Source organism: Chaetodon trifascialis, chromosome 8, assembly GCF_039877785.1.
Source record: "Chaetodon trifascialis isolate fChaTrf1 chromosome 8, fChaTrf1.hap1, whole genome shotgun sequence".
Taxonomy (NCBI): Eukaryota; Metazoa; Chordata; class Actinopteri; order Chaetodontiformes; family Chaetodontidae; genus Chaetodon; species Chaetodon trifascialis.
The window spans coordinates 28,891,494-28,915,196 of NC_092063.1; the positions used below are offsets into that span (position 1 = coordinate 28,891,494).

Below are 23,703 nucleotides of genomic sequence, written 5' to 3' on the forward strand. Positions count from 1 at the left end.
TGATTCACGCCCCTGAATGTGACATGCAGCCGGGCAGGGTAGATAATGCCGAACCGTATCCCTCTCTTAAACAGCGAGGATTTCACCTGGTTGAAGGCAGCCCGTCTCTTAGCCACAGCGGCGCTGAAATCCTTGGAAAACTTGATGCTGTGGCCCGGTAACTGATGTCGCAATGTTCCTGCGCCCACTGCAATACTCTCTCCTTGTCGATGTAGCGATGGAAACACACAATCACAGGGTGAGCTCCTTGATGGGGCTTGGGTCGGAGGCTGCGGTGAGCTCGGTCAAGTTCCGGGCGGGAGTCTGGTAGCGCATTCCCTGTTACCTCCTTGAATAAATCAGCCATGAACTGTCTCGGGTTGTTGCCTTTAATGTCCTCGGGCAGACCGATCACTCTTAGATTTTGACGTTTTGAACGACAGATCAGGTCTTCCACGGCCGTTTGAAGTGTAGTATTTTCCTCTGTTAGTGAGATTAGCTTGGTTCGCAGCTCGGCGACTTCTTGCTCTAGGCTAGCAATGCTATCCGAGTCGGTCGTCAAGGCTGTTTCCATCTCCGAGATGGTGGAAGTGTGCTTGGCCACGGTGCCGGTGATTGATTCAAGGGACGAGTGAATCAGGGCAAGGGCTTCGTTCAGCAAGGTGTTGAACTCTGCAGCCATGCTTTTCCTGGATTTTTCCAGCTCAATTACGAGCGCTTCTAGCATGAGAGGAGAGGGTCCGGCACTGGTAGCCATCTTGCTAGCTGCGTCTCCAGAGTGAGGAGAGGTTTGCTGTACCTGTTTTTTTTCTGACTGCTCGTGTGGATTTACTCATTCTCACGCAGAGTTAACGTACTAGTGATTAGAACAAACTATCTCACTAAGAGTAGACTTAAAAGACAGACGTAATCAGAAAAAGTTACTGAAATAATACAGAGGCACACACCAGGCGTCTTTCCACTACATCGCTCAACCAGAAGTTTTCAACTCATGACAATTTTATTTATATCCTAATATGTCAAATCACAATTTGCAGCAAATTGCTTTACAATCTGTACAGCATATAAGAACCTAAAAGTAAAAGCTGTTTTTCAAATAGTGGCCAGCATGAACACATAAAGGCCCAGTGTAATTCCTTGAGTGGATAAGGAATTACCTGTATTGTAATAGTTAAACATAAACTCAGCATAATGTACATTTGCATAGCACTATTTCCATCAGTACATCAGTACAACAGCACAGTCATCAGATACAATAATCAATCGCTCTTGCTTCTACAGTTTGTGAAACTTTACATTTCCTTTCAAATTAAATGCCTACCAGAACAGAGACTGAGTTAGGGCTGCAAGTAAGTATTTTCATTGAATACTTGTTGATTATTATCCTGACTTATTATTCACACGGTCTGTAAAACATCAGATTATGGGAAAAAAAAGTTGTATCACAATTCCTTAGAATGAAAGGTATCCCTATCAGAGATATTTAGTTTATTATGACATGGGGCAAGTTAAGTCTGAGATGATTTTTCTGTTTTCTTTGCAACACACTTAAATTCATTCATATGTTCATACACTGATGGTAGAGACCGCCATGCAAGGTGCTAACCGCTCAACAAACATTCTATGAAAGTGCCACATAATTCTATGCTCACTGACACTCTGTGTGTGTGTGTGTGTGTGTGTGTGTGTGTGTGTGTGTGTGTGTGTGTGTGTGTGTGTGTGTGTGTGTGTATGTATGTATGTATGTATATATATATGTATGTGTGTGTGTGTACACACACACACACACACACACACACACACACACTGTGTATATGTTTATTTTTTTGAGAAATAAGAGCACCAGAGAAGTGAGAATGCATTGACTCTGTTGTACTGATGGAGTTGGTGCTGTGGAAAAGGACATTATACTGAATGTGGAGTAAGTGTTGAGGATTAACAGTACATTCAAATAGGAGCAAACCAGAAAACAGAAAGGACAGAATTCCTGTCTCTAATAATTATGGCAGTGATAATTCAAATAAAGGCCAGGGTGAATGTCTTGAGCATTTAATGACAGCCCTGAAGTCGGAAGAACACAAATGCTCAGTATGAATTTAAACCTGATGTGAGTTTTTGTGTTGTGTGTGAATCCCTTTGACTTCTCAGTTCTCAGCCCTGCCTCCAGTCAGAGTAGTCTTCTCCATCACAATGGAGGGTGGTGCCAGGAAGGTCATTACTGTCCGATCTGCCCTCATGGTGAAAAACCGGCTGGATGTTCCTATGGAGGTCAGACTGGACAGCCCATCCGCTCCTGACAGTAAGACACAGCTGTTTTATCTTTCATATTTTGTTAGTTTTGTGTTTTATCCTATATATTTCAGCTCATTTACATTTCTTTTGTCATTGTTTTTAGTTTAGTTTATTATTTATTTTTTTATGAAATATTTATTGTATAATATTATCACATCGTTTAACATTATTGAATTTTCGATTTTTAACTTGTGTTACATATATAATATTCTTGTTATTAGGGCCACGGGGCATTCGCCCGGGCCCTATTGCCCCTACAGCTATGAAATAGCTGTAGGGCAATAGGGCTCGGGGCGAAGCCCCGAGCCCTATTGTTATTCTGCGTGTTTTTTCTTATTAGTGATACAGTGCTGAGCACTGAACACAGCAGGGGCGAAGCCCCTGCTGTGTTCAGTGCGAAGCACTGAACACTATTGTTCTTCTGCGCGTTTCTTCTTCTTCTTCGCCCCTGCTGTGTTCAGTGCGAAGCACTGAACACTATTGTTCTTCTGCGCGTTTCTTCTTCTTCTTCTTATTATTAGTGATACAGTGCTGAGCACTGAACACAGCAGGGGCGAAGCCCCTGCTGTGTTCAGTGCGAAGCACTGAACACTATTGTTCTTCTGTGCGCTTCTTCTTCTTCTTCTTATTATTAAAATTATTTTTCCTCTTCCGTACTTTTTTCGGTTCGCTACTAGTCAAAAACGATAGCGAGCACCCAGGCGAATTATATATCAAAACGTGCGGCTCAATCGGACTCGGTCTGCTATTATTTTTCTCTACAGAATACGCGTTTTTCGCGTCGTAAGACGCGAAAAACGCACGAAAAAATCCCATTCAAAGTAAATGGGAGAAGGCGAAAAACGCGAAAAAATCTCCCCCTTTTTCAAAGGGTTACTGCTCTGGCATACTTTCACCTAGAGACGCCATTCCAACTTTAAAATGTAGACACAAGTCTCGTCTATTGGTGCAGTAATTCTCGTTTTGATAGGTCATATAGTTTTTGAGCAGTCACCGTTCAATGACCGTGAGCGTTTTGGGAGAAATTGTGAGTTTATAATGGGTGTGTATTGCACGGAATGTTCGCGCTAGAGTGGAGGGGATTAACTGCCAGAGTGGAGAGAAGCACTGAAAATTGTGTGAAACTTTTGTCTTTCCACGCTCCTCCAAAGCACAAATTTCGCTCTATGTGCGCGAAACTTTCCAAGGTTGTAGTGCCGCTTGCGCTGATTCTCACGATGTGCCTGGCTAAGCGACAGGACTTACGGTTTTTGAGTTGTGAGCCTCTGAGCGAGGAGAGCGCCTCTGACCTCGCCCATAAGGTCCAATACAAATGAAAAATGGGAGAGACAGAAACCAGCCGTTTTTTAACTCGCTCTAAAATCCGCATTTTTCAGCCCAGCGAAAAAAGAAAGTGATCAGAGTGTACAGCAAAGCCTTGTGGCTCTCACGGTGAAGAAATTTCGGCAATAGGAGTTTCGGTGTCGGCGTGAGAAGCGTTTGTTCGGAGGGTGCGCAGAGGCCAAATTCAGACGTTTCTCAGAGTCTCGCAGACCCGCAGGTGGCCTGATCTCAAGTTGCCGTGGCAACCTCTGAGCCTAATTGCCTCTCCCACACACACACATATGTAGCTTTAGCTGCAGCTGTGCAGCTCAGTCAAATGATCAGTTCTCCATTAAGCTCTATAGTGACATGCTAACCAGCCACAGCCAAGCTACCTACTGGTGAGTTGTATGTGTTAGTGATGTAATGAGTGATGTTGGCCTGTTAGCGTTAGCCACAATGCTAACATGCTAATGCTAACATGAGGTCCTATGAACTTGTTGGTGCCTGGAGGTATACCTGTTGATGTCGGTTTGGTGTGCTAACATGCTAATGTTAGCATGCTAATGCTAATATGCTAACTTAGGCTAAAATGAATCTTGAAGGCGTTCTAATAATGGTTCAGAGGTTTTTAATGTGTTATTTGACATGCTAATTTAGCATGCTAATGCTAACATGCTAACATATGTTAAAATGATTGGTAAAGGCATTCTAAGGGTGTTTGAGACCTTCTCAATGTGTTTTCTGACATGCTAATGTCAGCTAAGCATTGTCGCCGATGCTGAAATTGGGTCCCATGAACGGGTTTGACTTTGATATCGGGCTGCCGTGCTAATAGCCACGCGCACGGGCCGGCGTTTGGCACACGGCCCGGCGTTTGCGCACTGTATCACTCTCCAAATTTCCCGCCGAGGGGAATTTGTCTAGTTAGTGATACAGTGCTGAGCACTGAACACAGCAGGGGCGAAGCCCCTGCTGTGTTCAGTGCGAAGCACTGAACACTATTGTTCTTCTGCGTGTTTCTTCTTCTTCTTCTTCTTAAACTTATTATTATTCATCATCCGTACTTTTTTTGATTCGCTACTAGTCTGAAACGATAGCGAGCACCCAGGCGAATGATATATCAAAACGTGCGTCTCGATCGGGATCGGTGTGCTATTATTTTTCTCTACAGAATACGCGTTTTTCGCGTCGTAAGACGCGAAAAACGCACGAAAAAATCCCATTCAAAGTAAATGGGAGACGGCGAAAAATGCGACAAAATCTCCCCCTTTTTCAAAGGGCTACTGCTCGGGCATACTTTCACCTAGAGACGCCGTTTCAACTTTAAAACGTAAAAACAAGTCTCATCTATAGGTGTATTAAGTCTCGTTTTGATAGGTCGTATAGTTTTCGAGCAGTCGCAGTTCAATGACCGTGAGCGTTTTGGGAGAAATTGTGAGTTTATAATGGGTGTGTATTGCACGGAATGTTCTCGCTAGAGTGGAGGGGATTAACTGCCAGAGTGGAGAGAAGCTCTGAAAATTGTGTGAAACTTTCGTCTTTCCACGCTCCTCCAAAGCACAAATTTCGCTCTACGAGTATGAAAATTTCCAGAGTTGTAGTGCCGCTTGCGCTGATTCTCACGATGTGCCTGGCTAAGCGATAGGACTTACGGTTTTTGAGTTCTCAGCCTCTGAGCGAGGAGAGTGCCTCTGACCTCGGCCATAAGGTCCAATACAAATGAAAAACAGGAGAGACAGAAACCAGCCATTTTTTAACTCGCTCTAAAATCCGTATCTTTGAGCCCAGCGAAAAAAGAAAGTGATCAGCTTGTAGAGCAAAGCCTTGTGGCTCTCACGGTGAAGAAATTTCGGCAATAGGAGTTACGGTGTCAGCGTGAGAAGCGTTTGTTCGGAGGGTGCGCAGAGGCCAAATTCAGACGTTTCTCAGAGTCTCGCAGACCCGCAGGTGGCCTGATCTCAAGTTGCCATGGCAACCTCTGAGCCTAATTGCCTCTCCCACACACACACATATGTAGCTTGAGCTGCAGCTGTGCAGCTCAGTCAAATGATCAGTTCTCCATTAAGCTCTATAGTGACATGCTAACCAGCCACAGCCAAGCTACCTACTGGTGAGTTGTATGTGTTAGTGATGTAATGAGTGATGTTGGCCTGTTAGCGTTAGCCACAATGCTAACATGCTAATGCTAACATGAGGTCCTATGAATTTGTTGGTGCCTGGAGGTATACCTGTTGATGTCGGGTTGGTGTGCTAACATGCTAATGTTAGCATGCTAATGTTAATATGCTAACTTAGGCTAAAATGATTGTTGAAGGCATTCTAATGGGGGTTCAGAGGTTTTTAATGTGTTATTTAACATGCTAATGTTAGCATGCTAATGCTAACATGCTAACCTTGGCTAAAATGATTGGTAAGGCATTATAATGATGTTTGAGACCTTCTCAATGTGTTTTTTGATATGCTAATGTTAGCTTTGCGTTGTGTTTTTAGCACTGGACACTGACCTCTGTCAGCAACACGGCCCGGCGTTTGGCACACGGGCCGGCGTTTGCGCACTGTATCACTCTCCAAATTTCCCGCCGAGGGGAATTTGTCTAGTTATTTTTCATCTTCCGTACTTTTTTTGATTCGCTACTAGTCAAAAACGATAGCGAGCACCCAGGCGAATTATATATCAAAACGTGCGGCTCGATCGGACTCGGTGTGCTATTATTTTTCTCTACAGAATACGCGTTTTTCGCGTCGTAAGACGCGAAAAACGCAAAACGTCGTCCCCACGGCAACCGCTGGATTTTCAATGGGTGTGTATTGCGCGGAATGTTCGGGCTAGAGTGGAGGGGATTAACTGCCAGAGTGGAGAGACGCTCTGAAAAGTGTCTGAAACTTTCGTCTTTCCACGCTCCTCCAAGGCACAAATTTCGCTCTATGCGCGTGAAAATTTCCAGGGTTGTAGTGCCGCTTGCGCTGATTCTCACAATGTGCCTGGCTAAACGATAGAACTCACGGTTTTTGAGTTCTCAGCCTCTGAGCGAGGAGAGCGCCTCTGACCTCGCCCATAAGGTCCAATACAAATCAAAAACAGGAGAGACAGAAACCGACCGTTTTTTAACTCGCTGTAAAATCCGCTTTTTTGAGCCCAGCGGAAAAAGAAAGTGATCATCTTGTAGAGCAAAGCCTTGTGGCTCTCACGGTGAAAAAATTTTGGCAATAGGAGTTTCGGTGTAGGCGTGAGAAGCGTTTGTTCGAGGGGTACGCAGAGGCCAAATTCAGACGTTTCTCAGGCTCGTCTCATGCGTTTCCCATAAGAAATGAATGGGACGAGCCGAAAAATGCAAAAAAATCTCCCCCTTTTTCAAAGGGCTACTGCTCTGGCATACGTTTACCTAGAGACGCCATTCCAACTTTAAAACGTAGACACAAATCTCGTCTATTGGTGTCTTAATTCTCGTTTTGATAGGTCATGTAGTTTTTGATCAGTCGCCGTTCAATGACCGTGACCGTTTTTGGGAAAAATTGTGACTTTATAATGAGTGTGTATTGCACGGAATGTTGTGTTAGAGTGGAGGGGTTTAACTGCCAGAGTGGAGAGAAGCTCTGAAAATTGCCTGAAACTTTCGTCTTTCAACGCTCCTCCAAAGCACAAATTTCGCTCTACGTGCGTCAAAATTTTCAGAGTTGTAGTGCCGCTTGTGCTGATTCTCACGATGTGCCTGGCTAAGCGATAGGACTTGCGGTTTTTGAGTTATGATCCTCTGAGCGAGGAGAGTACCTCTGACCTCGCCCATAAGGTCCAATACAAATCAAAAACAGGAGAAACAGAAACCAACCATGTTTTTAACTCGCTGTAAAATCCGCAATTTTGACCCCAGCGAAAAAACAACGTGATCAGCGTGTACAGCAAAGCCTTGTGGCTCTGACGGTGAAAAAATTTTGGCAATAGGACTTTCGGTCTTCGTGTGAGAAGCGTTTGTTCGAGGGGTGCGCAGAGGCCAAATTCAGACATTTCTGTGTCTGCTCCTCATTGACTCTAATCAAATGCATGTGTGTCCGCACCTGTGTCTGAGTGGGTGACATCATGGATCAGGCCACCTCAAGTTTCCATGGCAACCTCTGAGCCTGATTGCCTCTCCCACACACACACACATATGTAGCTTTAGCTGCAGCTGTGCAGCTCAGTCAAATGATCAGTTCTCCATTAAGCTCTGTAGTGACATGCTAACCAGCCACAGCCTAGCCTACTATTGGTGAGTTGTATGTGTTAGTGAGGGAATGAGTGATGTTGGCCTGTTAGCATTAGCCACAATGCTAACATGCTAATGCTAACATGAGGTCCTATGAACTTGTTGGTGCCTGGAGGTATACCTGTTGATGTCGGGTTGGTGTGCTAACATGCTAATGTTAGCATGCTAATGCTAATATGCTAACATGCGTTAAAATGAATGTTCATCGCATTCTAATGGGGGTTCAGAGGTTTTTAATGTGATATTTGACATGCTAATTTTAGCATGCTAATGCTAACATGCTAACCTTGGCTAAAATGATTGGTAAGGCATTATAATGATGTTTGAGACCTTCTCAATGTGTTTTTTGATATGCTAATGTTAGCTTTGCGTTGTGTTTTTAGTACTGGACACTGACCTCTGTCAGCAACACGGCCCGGCGTTTGCGCACTGTATCACTCTCCAAATTTCCCGCCGAGGGGAATTTGTCTAGTTAGTGATACAGTGCTGAGCACTGAACACAGCAGGGGCGAAGCCCCTGCTGTGTTCAGTGCGAAGCACTGAACACTATTGTTCTTCTGTGCGCTTCTTCTTCTTCTTCTTCTTCTTCTTCTTCTTATTCTTCTTCCGTACAAATTTCGATTCGCTACTAGTCCTAGAGTTTTGAGAGCACCCAGGCGAATTATATATCAAAACGTGCGGCTCGATCGGACTCGGTGTGCTATTATTTTTCTCTACAGAATACGCGTTTTTCGCGTCGTAAGACGCGAAAAACGCACGAAAAAATCCCATAAGAAATGAATGGGGAGAGGCGAAAAAAGTGAAAAAATCTCCCCCTTTTTCAAAGGACTACTGCTCCGGCATACTTTGACCTAGAGATGCCGTTCCAATTTTAAAACGTAGACACAAGTCTCGTGTATGGGTGTATTAAGTCTCGTTTTGATAGGTCGTATAGTTTTCGAGCAGTCGCAGTTCAATGACCGTGAGCGTTTTGGGAGAAATTGTGAGTTTATAATGGGTGTGTATTGCACGGAATGTTCGCGCTAGAGTGGAGGGGATTAACTGCCAGAGTGGAGAGAAGCTGTGAAAATTGTGTGAAACTTTTGTCTTTCCACGCTCCTCCAAAGCACAAATTTCACTCTACGTGCGCAAAACTTTCCAAGGTTGTAGTGCCGCTTGCGCTGATTCTCACGATGTGCCTGGCTAAGCGATAGGACTTACGGTTTTTGAGTTCTCAGCCTCTGAGCGAGGAGAGCGCCTCTGACCTCGCCCATAAGGTCCAATACAAATGAAAAATGGGAGAGACAGAAACCAGCCGTTTTTTAACTCGCTCTAAAATCCGCATTTTTCAGCCCAGCGAAAAAAGAAAGTGAACAGAGTGTACAGCAAAGCCTTGTGGCTCTCACGGTGAAGAAATTTCGGCAATAGCAGTTTCGGTGTCGGCGTGAGAAGCGTTTGTTCGGAGGGTGCGCAGAGGCCAAATTCAGACGTTTCTCAGACTCTCGCAGACCCGCAGGTGGCCTGATCTCAAGTTGCCATGGCAACCTCTGAGCCTGAGTACCTCTCCCACACACACACACACATATGGAGCTTTAGCTGCAGCTGTGCAGCTCAGTCAAATGATCAGTTCTCCATTAAGCTCTATAGTGACATGCTAATCAGCCACAGCCAAGCCTACTACTGCTGAGTTGTATGTGTAGGTGATGTAATGAGTGATGTTGGGCTGTTAGCGTTAGCCACAATGCTAACATGCTAATGCTAACATGAGGTCCTATGAATTTGTTGGTGCCTGGAGGTATACCTGTTGATGTCGGGTTGTTGTGCTAACATGCTAATGTTAGCATGCTAATGCTAACATACGTTAAAATGAATGTTCATCGCGTTCTAATGATGGTTCATAGGTTCTTAATGTGTTATGTGACATGCTAATGTTAGCATGCTAATGCTAACATGCTAACATAGGTTAAAATGATTGGTAAAGGCATTCTAAGGGTGTTTGAGACCTTCTCAATGTGTTTTCTGACATGCTAATGTCAGCTAAGCATTGTCGCCGATGCTGAAATTGGGTCCCATGAACGGGTTTGACTTTGATATCGGGCTGCCGTGCTAATAGCCACGCGCACGGCCCGGCGTTTGCGCACTGTATCACTCTCCAAATTTCCCGCCGAGGGGAATTTGTCTAGTTATTTTTCATCTTCCGTACTTTTTTTGATTCGCTACTAGTCAAAAACGATAGCGAGCACCCAGGCGAATTATATATCAAAACGTGCGGCTCGATCGGACTCGGTGTGCTATTATTTTTCTCTACAGAATACGCGTTTTTCGCGTCGTAAGACGCGAAAAACGCAAAACGTCGTCCCCACGGCAACCGCTGGATTTTCAATGGGTGTGTATTGCGCGGAATGTTCGGGCTAGAGTGGAGGGGATTAACTGCCAGAGTGGAGAGACGCTCTGAAAAGTGTCTGAAACTTTCGTCTTTCCACGCTCCTCCAAGGCACAAATTTCGCTCTACGCGCGTGAAAATTTCCAGGGTTGTAGTGCCGCTTGCGCTGATTCTCACAATGTGCCTGGCTAAACGATAGAACTCACGGTTTTTGAGTTCTCAGCCTCTGAGCGAGGAGAGCGCCTCTGACCTCGCCCATAAGGTCCAATACAAATCAAAAACCGGAGAGACAGAAACCGACCGTTTTTTAACTCGCTGTAAAATCCGCTTTTTTGAGCCCAGCGGAAAAAGAAAGTGATCATCTTGTAGAGCAAAGCCTTGTGGCTCTCACGGTGAAAAAATTTTGGCAATAGGAGTTTCGGTGTAGGCGTGAGAAGCGTTTGTTCGAGGGGTACGCAGAGGCCAAATTCAGACGTTTCTCAGGCTCGTCTCATGCGTTTCCCATAAGAAATGAATGGGACGAGCCGAAAAATGCAAAAAAATCTCCCCCTTTTTCAAAGGGCTACTGCTCCGGCATACTTTCACCTAGAGACGCCATTCCAACTTTAAAACGTAGACACATATCTCGTCTATTGGTGTCTTAAATCTCGTTTTGATAGGTCATGTAGTTTTTGATCAGTCGCCGTTCAATGACCGTGACCGTTTTTGGGAAAAATTGTGACTTTATAATGAGTGTGTATTGCACGGAATGTTGTGTTAGAGTGGAGGGGTTTAACTGCCAGAGTGGAGAGAAGCTCTGAAAATTGCCTGAAACTTTCGTCTTTCAACGCTCCTCCAAAGCACAAATTTTGCTCTACGTGCATCAAAATTTCCAGAGTTGTAGTGCCGCTTGTGCTGATTCTCACGATGTGCCTGGCTAAGCGATAGGACTTGCGGTTTTTGAGTTATGATCCTCTGAGCGAGGAGAGTGCCTCTGACCTCGCCCATAAGGTCCAATACAAATCAAAAACAGGAGAAACAGAAACCAACCATGTTTTTAACTCGCTGTAAAATCCGTAATTTTGACCCCAGCGAAAAAACAAAGTGATCAGCTTGTAGAGCAAAGCCTTGTGGCTCTGACGGTGAAAAAATTTTGGCAATAGGACTTTCGGTCTTCGTGTGAGAAGCGTTTGTTCGAGGGGTGCGCAGAGGCCAAATTCAGACATTTCTGTGTCTGCTCCTCATTGACTCCAATCAAATGCATGTGTGTCCGCACCTGTGTCTGAGTGGGTGACATCATGGATCAGGCCACCTCAAGTTTCCATGGCAACCTCTGAGCCTGATTGCCTCTCCCACACACACACATATGTAGCTTTAGCTGCAGCTGTGCAGCTCAGTCAAATGATCAGTTCTCCATTAAGCTCTATAGTGACATGCTAACCAGTCACAGCCAAGCTACCTACTGGTGAGTTGTATGTGTTAGTGATGTAATGAGTGATGTTGGCCTGTTAGCGTTAGCCACAATGCTAACATGCTAATGCTAACATGAGGTCCTATGAACTTGTTGGTGCCTGGAGGTATACCTGTTGATGTCGGTTTGGTGTGCTAACATGCTAATGTTAGCATGCTAATGCTAATATTCTAACATACGTTAAAATGAATGTTCATCGCATTCTAATGGGGGTTCAGAGGTTTTTAATGTGATATTTGACATGCTAATTTTAGCATGCTAATGCTAACATGCTAACCTTGGCTAAAATGATTGGTAAGGCATTATAATGATGTTTGAGACCTTCTCAATGTGTTTTTTGATATGCTAATGTTAGCTTTGCGTTGTGTTTTTAGTACTGGACACTGACCTCTGTCAGCAACACGGCCCGGCGTTTGCGCACTGTATCACTCTCCAAATTTCCCGCCGAGGGGAATTTGTCTAGTTATTATTATTCTTCATCCGTACTTTTTTTGATTCGCTACTAGTCCTACAGTTTTGGGAGCACCTAGGCGAATGATATATCAAAACGTGCGTCTTGATCGGGATCGGTGTGCTATTATTTTTCTCTACAGAATACGCGTTTTTCGCGTCGTAAGACGCGAAAAACGCACGAAAAAATCCCATAAGAAATGAATGGGACGAGACGAAAAATGCGAAAAAATTTCCCCCTTTTTCAAAGGGTTACTGCTCGGGCATACTTTTACCTAGAGACGCCGTTCCAACTTTAAAACGTAGACACAAGTCTCGTCTATTGCCGTCTTAAATCTCGTTTTAATAGGTGGTATAATTTTGGAGCAGTCGCCGGTCAATGACCGTGAGCGTTTTGGGAGAAATTGTGAGTTTATAATGGGTGTGTATTGCACGGAATGTTCGCGCTAGAGTGGAGGGGATTAACTGCCAGAGTGGAGAGAAGCTGTGAAAATTGTGTGAAATTTTTGTCTTTCCACGCTCCTCCAAAGCACAAATTTCGCTCTACGCGCATGAAAATTTCCAAGGTTGTAGTGCCGCTTGCGCTGATTCTCACGATGTGCCTGGCTAAGCGACAGGACTTACGGTTTTTGAGTTGTGAGCCTCTGAGCGAGGAGAGCGCCTCTGACCTCGCCCATAAGGTCCAATACAAATGAAAAACGGGAGAGACAGAAACCAGCCGTTTTTTAACTCGCTCTAAAATCGGCATTTTTGAGCCCAGCGGAAAAAGAAAGTGATCAGCTTGTACAGCAAAGCCTTGTGGCTCTCACGGTGAAGAAATTTCGGCAATAGGAGTTTCGGTGTCGGCGTGAGAAGCGTTTGTTCGGAGGGTGCGCGGAGGCCAAATTCAGACGTTTCTCAGAGTCTCGCAGACCCGCAGGTGGCCTGATCTCAAGTTGCCGTGGCAACCTCTGAGCCTAATTGCCTCTCCCACACACACACATATGGAGCTTTAGCTGCAGCTGTGCAGCTCAGTCAAATGATCAGTTCTCCATTAAGCTCTATAGTGACATGCTAACCAGCCACAGCCAAGCTACCTACTGGTGAGTTGTATGTGTTAGTGATGTAATGAGTGATGTTGGCCTGTTAGCGTTAGCCACAATGCTAACATGCTAATGCTAACATGAGGTCCTATGAACTTGTTGGTGCCTGGAGGTATACCTGTTGATGTCGGTTTGGCGTGCTAACATGCTAATGTTAGCATGCTAATGCTAATATGCTAACTTAGGCTAAAATGAATCTTGAAGGCGTTCTAATAATGGTTCAGAGGTTTTTAATGTGTTATTTGACATGCTAATTTAGCATGCTAATGCTAACATGCTAACATATGTTAAAATGATTGGTAAAGGTATTCTAAGGGTGTTTGAGACCTTCTCAATGTGTTTTCTGACATGCTAATGTCAGCTAAGCATTGTCGCCGATGCTGAAATTGGGTCCCATGAACGGGTTTGACTTTGATATCGGGCTGCCGTGCTAATAGCCACGCGCACGGGCCGGCGTTTGGCACACGGCCCGGCGTTTGCGCACTGTATCACTCTCCAAATTTCCCGCCGAGGGGAATTTGTCTAGTTAGGGCCACGGGGCATTCGCCCGAGCCCTATTGCCCCTACAGCTATGAAATAGCTGTAGGGCAATAGGGCTCGGGGCGAAGCCCCGAGCCCTATTGTTATTCTGCGGGTTTTTTCTTATTATTAGTGATACAGTGCTTTTGCCCTGAACACAGCAGGGGCGAAGCCCCTGCTGTGTTCAGTGCAAAGCACTGAACCACTATTGTTCTTCTGCGTGTTTCTTCTTCTTTTTATTATTATTCTTCATCCGTACTTTTTTTGATTCGCTACTAGTCCTACAGTTTTGGGAGCACCTAGGCGAATGATATATCAAAACGTGCGTCTTGATCGGGATCGGTGTGCTATTATTTTTCTCTACAGAATACGCGTTTTTCGCGTCGTAAGACGCGAAAAACGCACGAAAAAATCCCATAAGAAATGAATGGGACGAGACGAAAAATGCGAAAAAATCTCCCCCTTTTTCAAAGGGTTACTGCTCGGGCATACTTTTACCTAGAGACGCCGTTCCAACTTTAAAACGTAGACACAGGTCTCGTGTATGGGTGTAGTAATTCTCGTTTTGATAGGTCGTATAGTTTTCGAGCAGTCGCAGTTCAATGACCGTGAGCGTTTTGGGAGAAATTGTGAGTTTATAATGGGTGTGTATTGCACGGAATGTTCGCGCTAGAGTGGAGGGGATTAACTGCCAGAGTGGAGAGAAGCTGTGAAAATTGTGTGAAACTTTTGTCTTTCCACGCTCCTCCAAAGCACAAATTTCGCTCTACGTGCGCGAAACTTTCCAAGGTTGTAGTGCCGCTTGCGCTGATTCTCACGATGTGCCTGGCTAAGCGACAGGACTTACGGTTTTTGAGTTGTGAGCCTCTGAGCGAGGAGAGCGCCTCTGACCTCGCCCATAAGGTCCAATACAAATGAAAAACAGGAGAGACAGAAACCAGCCGTTTTTTAACTCGCTCTAAAATCCGCATTTTTCAGCCCAGCGAAAAAAGAAAGTGATCAGAGTGTACAGCAAAGCCTTGTGGCTCTCACGGTGAAGAAATTTCGGCAATAGGAGTTTCGGTGTCGGCGTGAGAAGCGTTTGTTCGGAGGGTGCGCAGAGGCAAAATTCAGACGTTTCTCAGAGTCTCGCAGACCCGCAGGTGGCCTGATCTCAAGTTGCCGTGGCAACCTCTGAGCCTAATTGCCTCTCCCACACACACACATATGGAGCTTTAGCTGCAGCTGTGCAGCTCAGTCAAATGATCAGTTCTCCATTAAGCTCTATAGTGACATGGTAACCAGCCACAGCCAAGCTACCTACTGGTGACTTGCATATGTTAGTGAGGTAATGAGTGATGTTGGCCTGTTAGCATTAGCCACATTGCTAACATGCTAATGCTAACATGAGGTCCTATGAACTTGTTGGTGCCTGGAGGTATACCTGTTGATGTCGGTTTGGTGTGCTAACATGCTAATGTTAGCATGCTAATGCTAATATGCTAACATACGTTAAAATGAATGTTCATTGCATTCTAATGGGGGTTCAGAGGTTTTTAATGTGATATTTGACATGCTAATGTTAGCATGCTAATGCTAACATGCTAACCTTGGCTAAAATGATTGGTAAGGCATTATAATGATGTTTGAGACCTTCTCAATGTGTTTTTTGATATGCTAATGTTAGCTTTACGTTGTGTTTTTAGTACTGGACACTGACCTCTGTCAGCAACACGGCCCGGCGTTTGGCACACGGCCCGGCGTTTGCGCACTGTATCACTCTCCAAATTTCCCGCCGAGGGGAATTTGTCTAGTTAGGGCCACGGGGCATTCGCCCGAGCCCTATTGCCCCTACAGCTATGAAATAGCTGTAGGGCAATAGGGCTCGGGGCGAAGCCCCGAGCCCTATTGTTATTCTGCGGGTTTTTTCTTATTATTATTCTTCCTCTTCCGTGTCAAATTTTAATTCGCTACTAGTCCTAGAGTTTTGGGAGCACCCGGGCGAATGATATATCAAAACGTGCGGCTCGATCGGGATCGCTGTGCTATTATTTTTCTCGGCAAAATACGCGTTTTTCGCGTCGTAAGACGCGAAAAACGCAAAAGTTCGTCCCCGCGGCAACCGCTGGATTTATAATGGGTGTGTATGGCGCGGAATGTTCGTGCTAGAGTGGAGGGGATTAACTGCCAGAGTGGAGAGAAGCTCTGAAAATTGCCTGAAACTTTCGTCTTTCCACGCTCCTCCAAAGCACAAATTTCACTCTACGCGCGTGAAACTTTCCAAGGTTGTAGTGCCGCTTGCGCTGATTCTCACGATGTCCTTGGCTAAGCGATAGGAATTACGGTTTTTGAGTTCTCAGCCTCTGAGCGAGGAGAGTACCTCTGACCTCGCCCATAAGGTCCAATACAAATGAAAAACAGGAGAAACAGAAACCAGCCATTTTTTAACTCGCTGTAAAATCCGCTTTTTTGAGCCCAGCGAAAAAACGAAGTGATCAGCGTGTACAGCAAAGCCTTGTAGCTCTCATGGTGAAGAAATTTCGGCAATAGGAGTTTTGGTCTTCGTGTGAGAAGCGTTTGTTCGAGGGGTGCGCAGGGGCCAAATTCAGACGTTTCTCAGGCTCGTCTCATGCGTTTCCCATAAGAAATGAATGGGACGAGCCGAAAAATGCGAAAAAATCTCCCCCTTTTTCAACGGACTACTGCTCCGGCATATGTTGACCTAGAGACACCATCCGAACTTTCAAACGCAGACACAAGTCTCGTGTATTGGTGTATTAATTCTCGTTTTGATAGGTTGTATAGTTTTTGAGCAGTCGCAGTTAAATGACCGTGAGCGTTTTGGGAGAAATTGTGAGTTTATAATGGGTGTGTATTGCACGGAATGTTGTGCTAGAGTGGAGGGGATTAACTGCCAGAGTGGAGAGAGGCTCTGAAAAGTGTTTGCAATTTTTTCTTTCCACGCTTCTCCAAACCACAAATTTCGCTCTACGTGTGTGAAACTTTCCAGAGTTGTAGTGCCGCTTGCGCTGATTCTCACGATGTGCCTGACTAAATGATAGGACTTGCGGTTTTTGATTTATGAGCCTCTGAGCGAGGAGAGTACCTCTGACCTGGCCCATAAGGTCCAATACAAATCAAAAACAGGAGAGACAGAAGCAAGCCATTTTTTAACTCGCTGTAAAATCGCCATTTTTGACCCCAGTGAAAAAAGAAAGTGATCAGCGTGTTCAGCCAAGCCTTGTAGCTCTGATGGTGAAGAAATTTCGGCAATAGGAGTTTCGGTCTTCGTGTGAGAAGCGTTTGTTCGAGGGGTGCGCAGAGGCCAAATTCAGACGTTTCTCTGTCTGCCCCTCATTGACTCCAATCAAATGCACCTGTGTCTGCACCTGTGTCTGAGTGGGTGACATCATTGATCAGGCCACCTCAAGTTACAATGGCAACCACTGAGCCTCAGTACTTCTCTGAGCACCCCTCTCCCACACACACACATATGTAGCTTTAGCTGCAGCTATGGAGTGGCCTGACAATGAGCCACAGCCTAGCCTACTACTAGTGAGTTGTAAATGTTAGTGAGGTATTGGATGATGTTACCCTGTTAACATTAGCCACAATGCTAACATGCTAAAGCTAAAATGCTAACCTTGGCTAAAATGAATGTTCATTGCGTTCTAATGGTGGTTCAGAGGTTTTTAATGTGTTATGTGACATGCTAATGTTAGCATGCTAATGCTAACATGCTAACCTTGGCTAAAATGATTCTTGAGGGCGTTCTAATGATGGTTCAGAGGTTTTTAATGTATTATTTGACATGCTAATGTTAGCCTAGCATGCTAATGCTAATATGCTAACTTAGGCTAAAATGACTCTTGACGGCGTTCTAATGATGGTTCAGATGTTTTTAACGTGTTATTTGACATGCTAATGTCAGCTTAGCATTAGCGGTTGGCATCGTCCGGCGGCGGCACCCGTGGCCCTTTCAAAATTTCCCAGGGGGAAATTGTCTAGTTATTATTCTTCCTCTTCCGTGTCAAATTTTAATTCGCTACTAGTCCTAGAGTTTTGGGAGCACCCGGGCGAATGATATATCAAAACGTGCGTCTCGATCGGGATCGCTGTGCTATTACGTTTCGTAAATTTATCGCAGTTTTTCGCGTCGTAAGACGCGAAAAACTGCGATAAATTCTCCATAAGAAATGAATGGGACGAGCCGAAAAATGCGAAAAAATCTTCACCTTTTTCAACGGGCTACTGCTCCGGCATACGTTCGCCTAGAGATGCCGTTCCAACTTTAAAACGTAGACACAAGTCTCGTCTATTGATGTTGTAATTCTCGTTTCGATAGGTCGTATAGTTTTTGAGCAGTCGCCGTTTGATGACCGTGAGCGTTTTGGGAGAAATTTTGAGTTTATAATGGGTGTGTATTGCACGGAATGTTCGCGCTAGAGTGGAGGGGATTAACTGCCAGAGTGGAGAGAGGCTCTGAAAAGTGTTTGCAATTTTTTCTTTCCACGCTTCTCCAAACCACAAATTTCGCTCTACGTGTGTGAAACTTTCCAGAGTTGTAGTGCAGCTTGCGCTGATTCTCACGATGTGCCTGACTAAATGATAGGACTTGCGGTTTTTGATTTATGAGCCTCTGAGCGAGGAGAGTACCTCTGACCTGGCCCATAAGGTCCAATACAAATCAAAAACAGGAGAGACAGAAGCAAGCCATTTTTTAACTCGCTGTAAAATCGCCATTTTTGACCCTAGTGAAAAAAGAAAGTGATCAGCGTGTTCAGCCAAGCCTTGTATCTCTGATGGTGAAGAAATTTCGGCAATAGGAGTTTCGGTGTTGGCGTGAGAAGCGTTTGTTCGAGGGGTGCGCAGAGGCCAAATTCAGACGTTTCTGTCCCTGCTCCTAATTGACTCCAATCAAATGCACCTGTGTCTGCACCTGTGTCTGAGTGGGTGACATCATTGATCAGGCCACCTCAAGTTACAATGGCAACCACTGAGCCTCAGTACTTCTCTGAGCACCCCTCTCCCACACACACACATATGTAGCTTTAGCTGCAGCTATGCAGTGGCCTGACAATGAGCCACAGCCTAGCCTACTACTAGTGAGTTGTAAATGTTAGTGAGGTATTGGATGATGTTACCCTGTTAGCATTAGCCACAATGCTAACATGCTAAAGCTAAAATGCTAACCTAGGCTAAAATGAATGTTCATTGTGTTCTAATGGTGGTTCAGAGGTTTTTAATGTGTTATTCGACATGCTAATATTAGCATGCTAATGCTAACATGCTAACCTTGGCTAAAATGATTCTTGAAGGCGTTCTAATGATGGTTCAGGGGTTTTTAATGTGTTATTTGACATGCTAATGTTAGCCTAGCATGCTAATGCTAACATGCTAACTTTGGTTAAAATGACTGTTCAAGGCATTCTAATGATGGTTCAGATGTTTTTAACGTGTTATTTGACATGCTAATGTCAGCTTAGCCTTAGCAGCTGTTCGCATGGTCCGGCGGCGGCCCCCGTGGCCCTTTCAAAATTTCCCAGGGGGAAATTGTCTAGTTATTCTTCCTCTTCCGTGTCAAATTTTGATTCGCTACTAGTCCTAGAGTTTTGAGAGCACCCAGGCGAATTATATATCAAAACGTGCGGCTCGATCGGGATCGCTGTGCTATTATTTTTCTCGGCAAAATACGCGTTTTTCGCGTCGTAAGACGCGAAAAACGCAAAACCCGTCACCGCGGCAACCGCTTGAGATTTCAATGGGTGTGTATTGCACGGAATGTTCGCGCTAGAGTGGAGGGGATTAACTGCCAGAGTGGAGAGAAGCACTGAAAATTGCCTGAAACTTTCGGCTTTCCACGCTCCTCCAAAGCACAAATTTCGCTCTACGCACGTCAAAATTTCCAGAGTTGTAGTGCCGCTTGTGCTGATTCTCACGATGTGTCTGGCTAAGCGATAGGAACTACGGTTTTTGAGTTCTCAGCCTCTGAGCGAGGAGAGCGCCTCTGACCTCGCCCATAAGGTCCAATACAAATCAAAAACGGGCGAGACAGAAACCAGCCATTTTTTAACTCGCTGTAAAATCCGCATTTTTGAGCTCAGCCAAAAAGGAAAGTGATCAGCTTGTAGAGCAAAGCCTTGTGGCTCTCACGGTGAAAAAATTTCGTCAATAGGGGTTTCGGTCTTCGTGTGAGAAGCGTTTGTTCGAGGGGTGCGCAGGGGCCAAATTCAGACGTTTCTTAGGCTCGTCTCATGCGTTTCCCATAAGAAATGAATGGGACGAGCCGAAAAATGCGAAAAAATCTCCCCCTTTTTCAACGGACTACTGCTCCGGCATATGTTGACCTAGAGACGCCATTCGAACTTTCAAACGCAGACACAAGTCTCGTGTATTGGTGTATTAATTCTCGTTTTGATAGGTCGTATAGTTTGTGAGCAGTCGCAGTTAAATGACCGTGAGCGTTTTGGGAGAAATTGTGAGTTTATAATGGGTGTGTATTGCACGGAATGTTGTGCTAGAGTGGAGGGGATTAACTGCCAGAGTGGAGAGACGCTCTGAAAAGTGTTTGCAATTTTTTCTTTCCACGCTTCTCCAAACCACAAATTTCGCTCTACGTGTGTGAAACTTTCCAGAGTTGTAGTGCCGCTTGCGCTGATTCTCACGATGTGCCTGACTAAATGATAGGACTTGCGGTTTTTGATTTATGAGCCTCTGAGCGAGGAGAGTACCTCTGACCTGGCCCATAAGGTCCAATACAAATCAAAAACAGGAGAGACAGAAGCAAGCCATTTTTTAACTCGCTCTAAAATCGCCATTTTTGACCCCAGTGAAAAAAGAAAGTGATCAGCGTGTTCAGCCAAGCCTTGTAGCTCTGATGGTGAAGAAATTTCGGCAATAGGAGTTTCGGTGTTGGCGTGAGAAGCGTTTGTTCGAGAGGTGCGCAGAGGCCAAATTCAGACGTTTCTGTCTCTGCTCCTAATTGACTCCAATCAAATGCACCTGTGTCTGCACCTGTGTCTGAGTGGGCGACATCATTGATCAGGCCACCTCAAGTTACAATGGCAACCACTGAGCCTCAGTACTTCTCTGAGCACCCCTCTCCCACACACACACATATGTAGCTTTAGCTGCAGCTATGCAGTGGCCTGACAATGAGCCACAGCCTAGCCTACTACTAGTGAGTTGTAAATGTTAGTGAGGTATTGGATGATGTTACCCTGTTAGCATTAGCCATAATGCTAACATGCTAAAGCTAAAATGCTAACCTTGGCTAAAATGAATGTTCATTGCGTTCTAATGGTGGTTCAGAGGTTTTTAATGTGTTATTCGACATGCTAATGTTAGCATGCTAATGCTAACATGCTAACATTGGCTAAAATGATCCTTGAAGGCATTCTAATGATGGTTCAGAGGTTTTGAATGTGTTATTTGACATGCTAATGTTAGCCTAGCATGCTAATGCTAACATGCTAACCTTGGCTAAAACGATTGTTAAAGGCATTCTGATTATGGTTCAGATGTTTTTAACGTGTTTTTTGACATGCTAATGTCAGCTTAGCATTAGCGGTTGGCATCGTCCGGCGGCGGCACCCGTGGCCCTTTCAAAATTTCCCAGGGGGAAATTGTCTAGTTAGTGATACAGTGCTGAGCACTGAACACAGCAGGGGCGAAGCCCCTGCTGTGTTCAGTGCGAAGCACTGAACACTATTGTTCTTCTGCGTGTTTCTTCTTCTTCTTCTTATTAGTGATACAGTGCTGAGCACTGAACACAGCAGGGGCGAAGCCCCTGCTGTGTTCAGTGCGAAGCACTGAACACTATTGTTCTTCTGCGTGTTTCTTCTTCTTCTTCTTATTATTAAACTTATTTTTCCTCTTCCGTACCTTTTTTCGGTTCGCTACTAGTCAAAAACGATAGCGAGCACCCAGGCAAATTATATATCAAAACGTGCGGCTCGATCGGGAATCGATGGCTATTATTTTTCTCTACAGAATACGCGTTTTTCGCGTCGTAAGACGCGAAAAACGCAAAACGTCGTCCCCACGGCAACCGCTGGATTTTCAATGGGTGTGTATTGCGCGGAATGTTCGCGCTAGAGTGGAGGGGATTAACTGCCAGAGTGGAGAGACGCTCTGAAAAGTGTCTGAAACTTTCGTCTTTCCACGCTCCTCCAAGGCACAAATTTCGCTCTACGTGCGTCAAAATTTCCAGGGTTGTAGTGCCGCTTGTGCTGATTCTCACGATGTGCCTGGCTAAGCGATAGGACTTACGGTTTTTGAATTGTGAGCCTCTGAGCGAGGAGAGTACCTCTGACCTCGCCCATAAGGTCCAATACAAATCAAAAACAGGAGAGACAGAAGTCAGACATTTTTTTAACTCGCTGTAAAATCCGCTTTTTTGAGCCCAGCGGAAAAAGAAAGTGATCATCTTGTAGAGCAAAGCCTTGTGGCTCTCACGGTGAAAAAATTTTGGCAATAGGAGTTTCGGTGTAGGCGTGAGAAGCGTTTGTTCGAGGGGTACGCAGAGGCCAAATTCAGACGTTTCTCAGGCTCGTCTCATGCGTTTCCCATAAGAAATGAATGGGACGAGCCGAAAAATGCAAAAAAATCTCCCCCTTTTTCAAAGGGCTACTGCTCCGGCATACTTTCACCTAGAGACGCCATTCCAACTTTAAAACGTAGACACAAATCTCGTCTATTGGTGTCTTAAATCTCGTTTTGATAGGTCATGTAGTTTTTGATCAGTCGCCGTTCAATGACCGTGACCGTTTTTGGGAAAAATTGTGACTTTATAATGAGTGTGTATTGCACGGAATGTTGTGTTAGAGTGGAGGGGTTTAACTGCCAGAGTGGAGAGAAGCTCTGAAAATTGCCTGAAACTTTCGTCTTTCAACGCTCCTCCAAAGCACAAATTTCGCTCCACGTGCGTCAAAATTTCCAGAGTTGTAGTGCCACTTGTGCTGATTCTCACGATGTGCCTGGCTAAGCGATAGGACTTACGGTTTTTGAGTTATGATCCTCTGAGCAAGGAGAGTACCTCTGACCTCGCCTATAAGGTCCAATACAAATCAAAAACAGGAGAAACAGAAACCAACCATGTTTTTAACTCGCTGTAAAATCCGCAATTTTGACCCCAGCGAAAAAACAAAGCGATCAGCGTGTACAGCAAAGCCTTGTGGCTCTGACGGTGAAAAAATTTTGGCAATAGGACTTTCGGTCTTCGTGTGAGAAGCGTTTGTTCGAGGGGTGCGCAGAGGCCAAATTCAGACATTTCTGTGTCTGCCCCTCATTGACTCCAATCAAATGCATGTGTGTCCGCACCTGTGTCTGAGTGGGTGACATCATGGATCAGGCCACCTCAAGTTTCCATGGCAACCTCTGAGCCTGATTGCCTCTCCCACACACACACATATGTAGCTTTAGCTGCAGCTGTGCAGCTCAGTCAAATGATCAGTTCTCCATTAAGCTCTATAGTGACATGCTAACCAGCCACAGCCAAGCTACCTACTGGTGAGTTGTATGTGTTGGTGATGTAATGAGTGATGTTGGCCTGTTAGCGTTAGCCACAATGCTAACATGCTAATGCTAACATGAGGTCCTATGAACTTGCCTGGAGGTATACCTGTTGATGTCGGTTTGGCGTGCTAACATGCTAATGTTAGCATGCTAATGCTAATATGCTAACATACGTTAAAATGAATGTTCATCGCATTCTAATGGGGGTTCAGAGGTTTTTAATGTGATATTTGACATGCTAATTTTAGCATGCTAATGCTAACATGCTAACCTTGGCTAAAATGATTGGTAAGGCATTATAATGATGTTTGAGACCTTCTCAATGTGTTTTTTGATATGCTAATGTTAGCTTTGCGTTGTGTTTTTAGTACTGGACACTGACCTCTGTCAGCAACACGGCCCGGCGTTTGCGCACTGTATCACTCTCCAAATTTCCCGCCGAGGGGAATTTGTCTAGTTATTAAACTTATTTTTCCTCTTCCGTACCTTTTTTCGGTTCGCTACTAGTCAAAAACGATAGCGAGCACC

General features: G+C 44.9%; 1 protein-coding gene across 4 annotated transcripts in view; it reads left to right on the forward strand.

Moving 5' to 3' along the window:
* vps13d (vacuolar protein sorting 13 homolog D) overlaps window positions 1–23,703 on the forward strand; it is a 261,953-nt gene that overhangs the window by 93,298 nt on the left and 144,952 nt on the right. For all 4 annotated transcript variants that reach the window (XM_070967714.1, XM_070967716.1, XM_070967715.1 and 1 more), the window contains one exon: window positions 2,128–2,278. In XM_070967714.1, coding sequence (XP_070823815.1) covers window positions 2,128–2,278 — 151 coding nt within the window. The remainder of the gene's footprint in view (window positions 1–2,127; window positions 2,279–23,703) is intronic.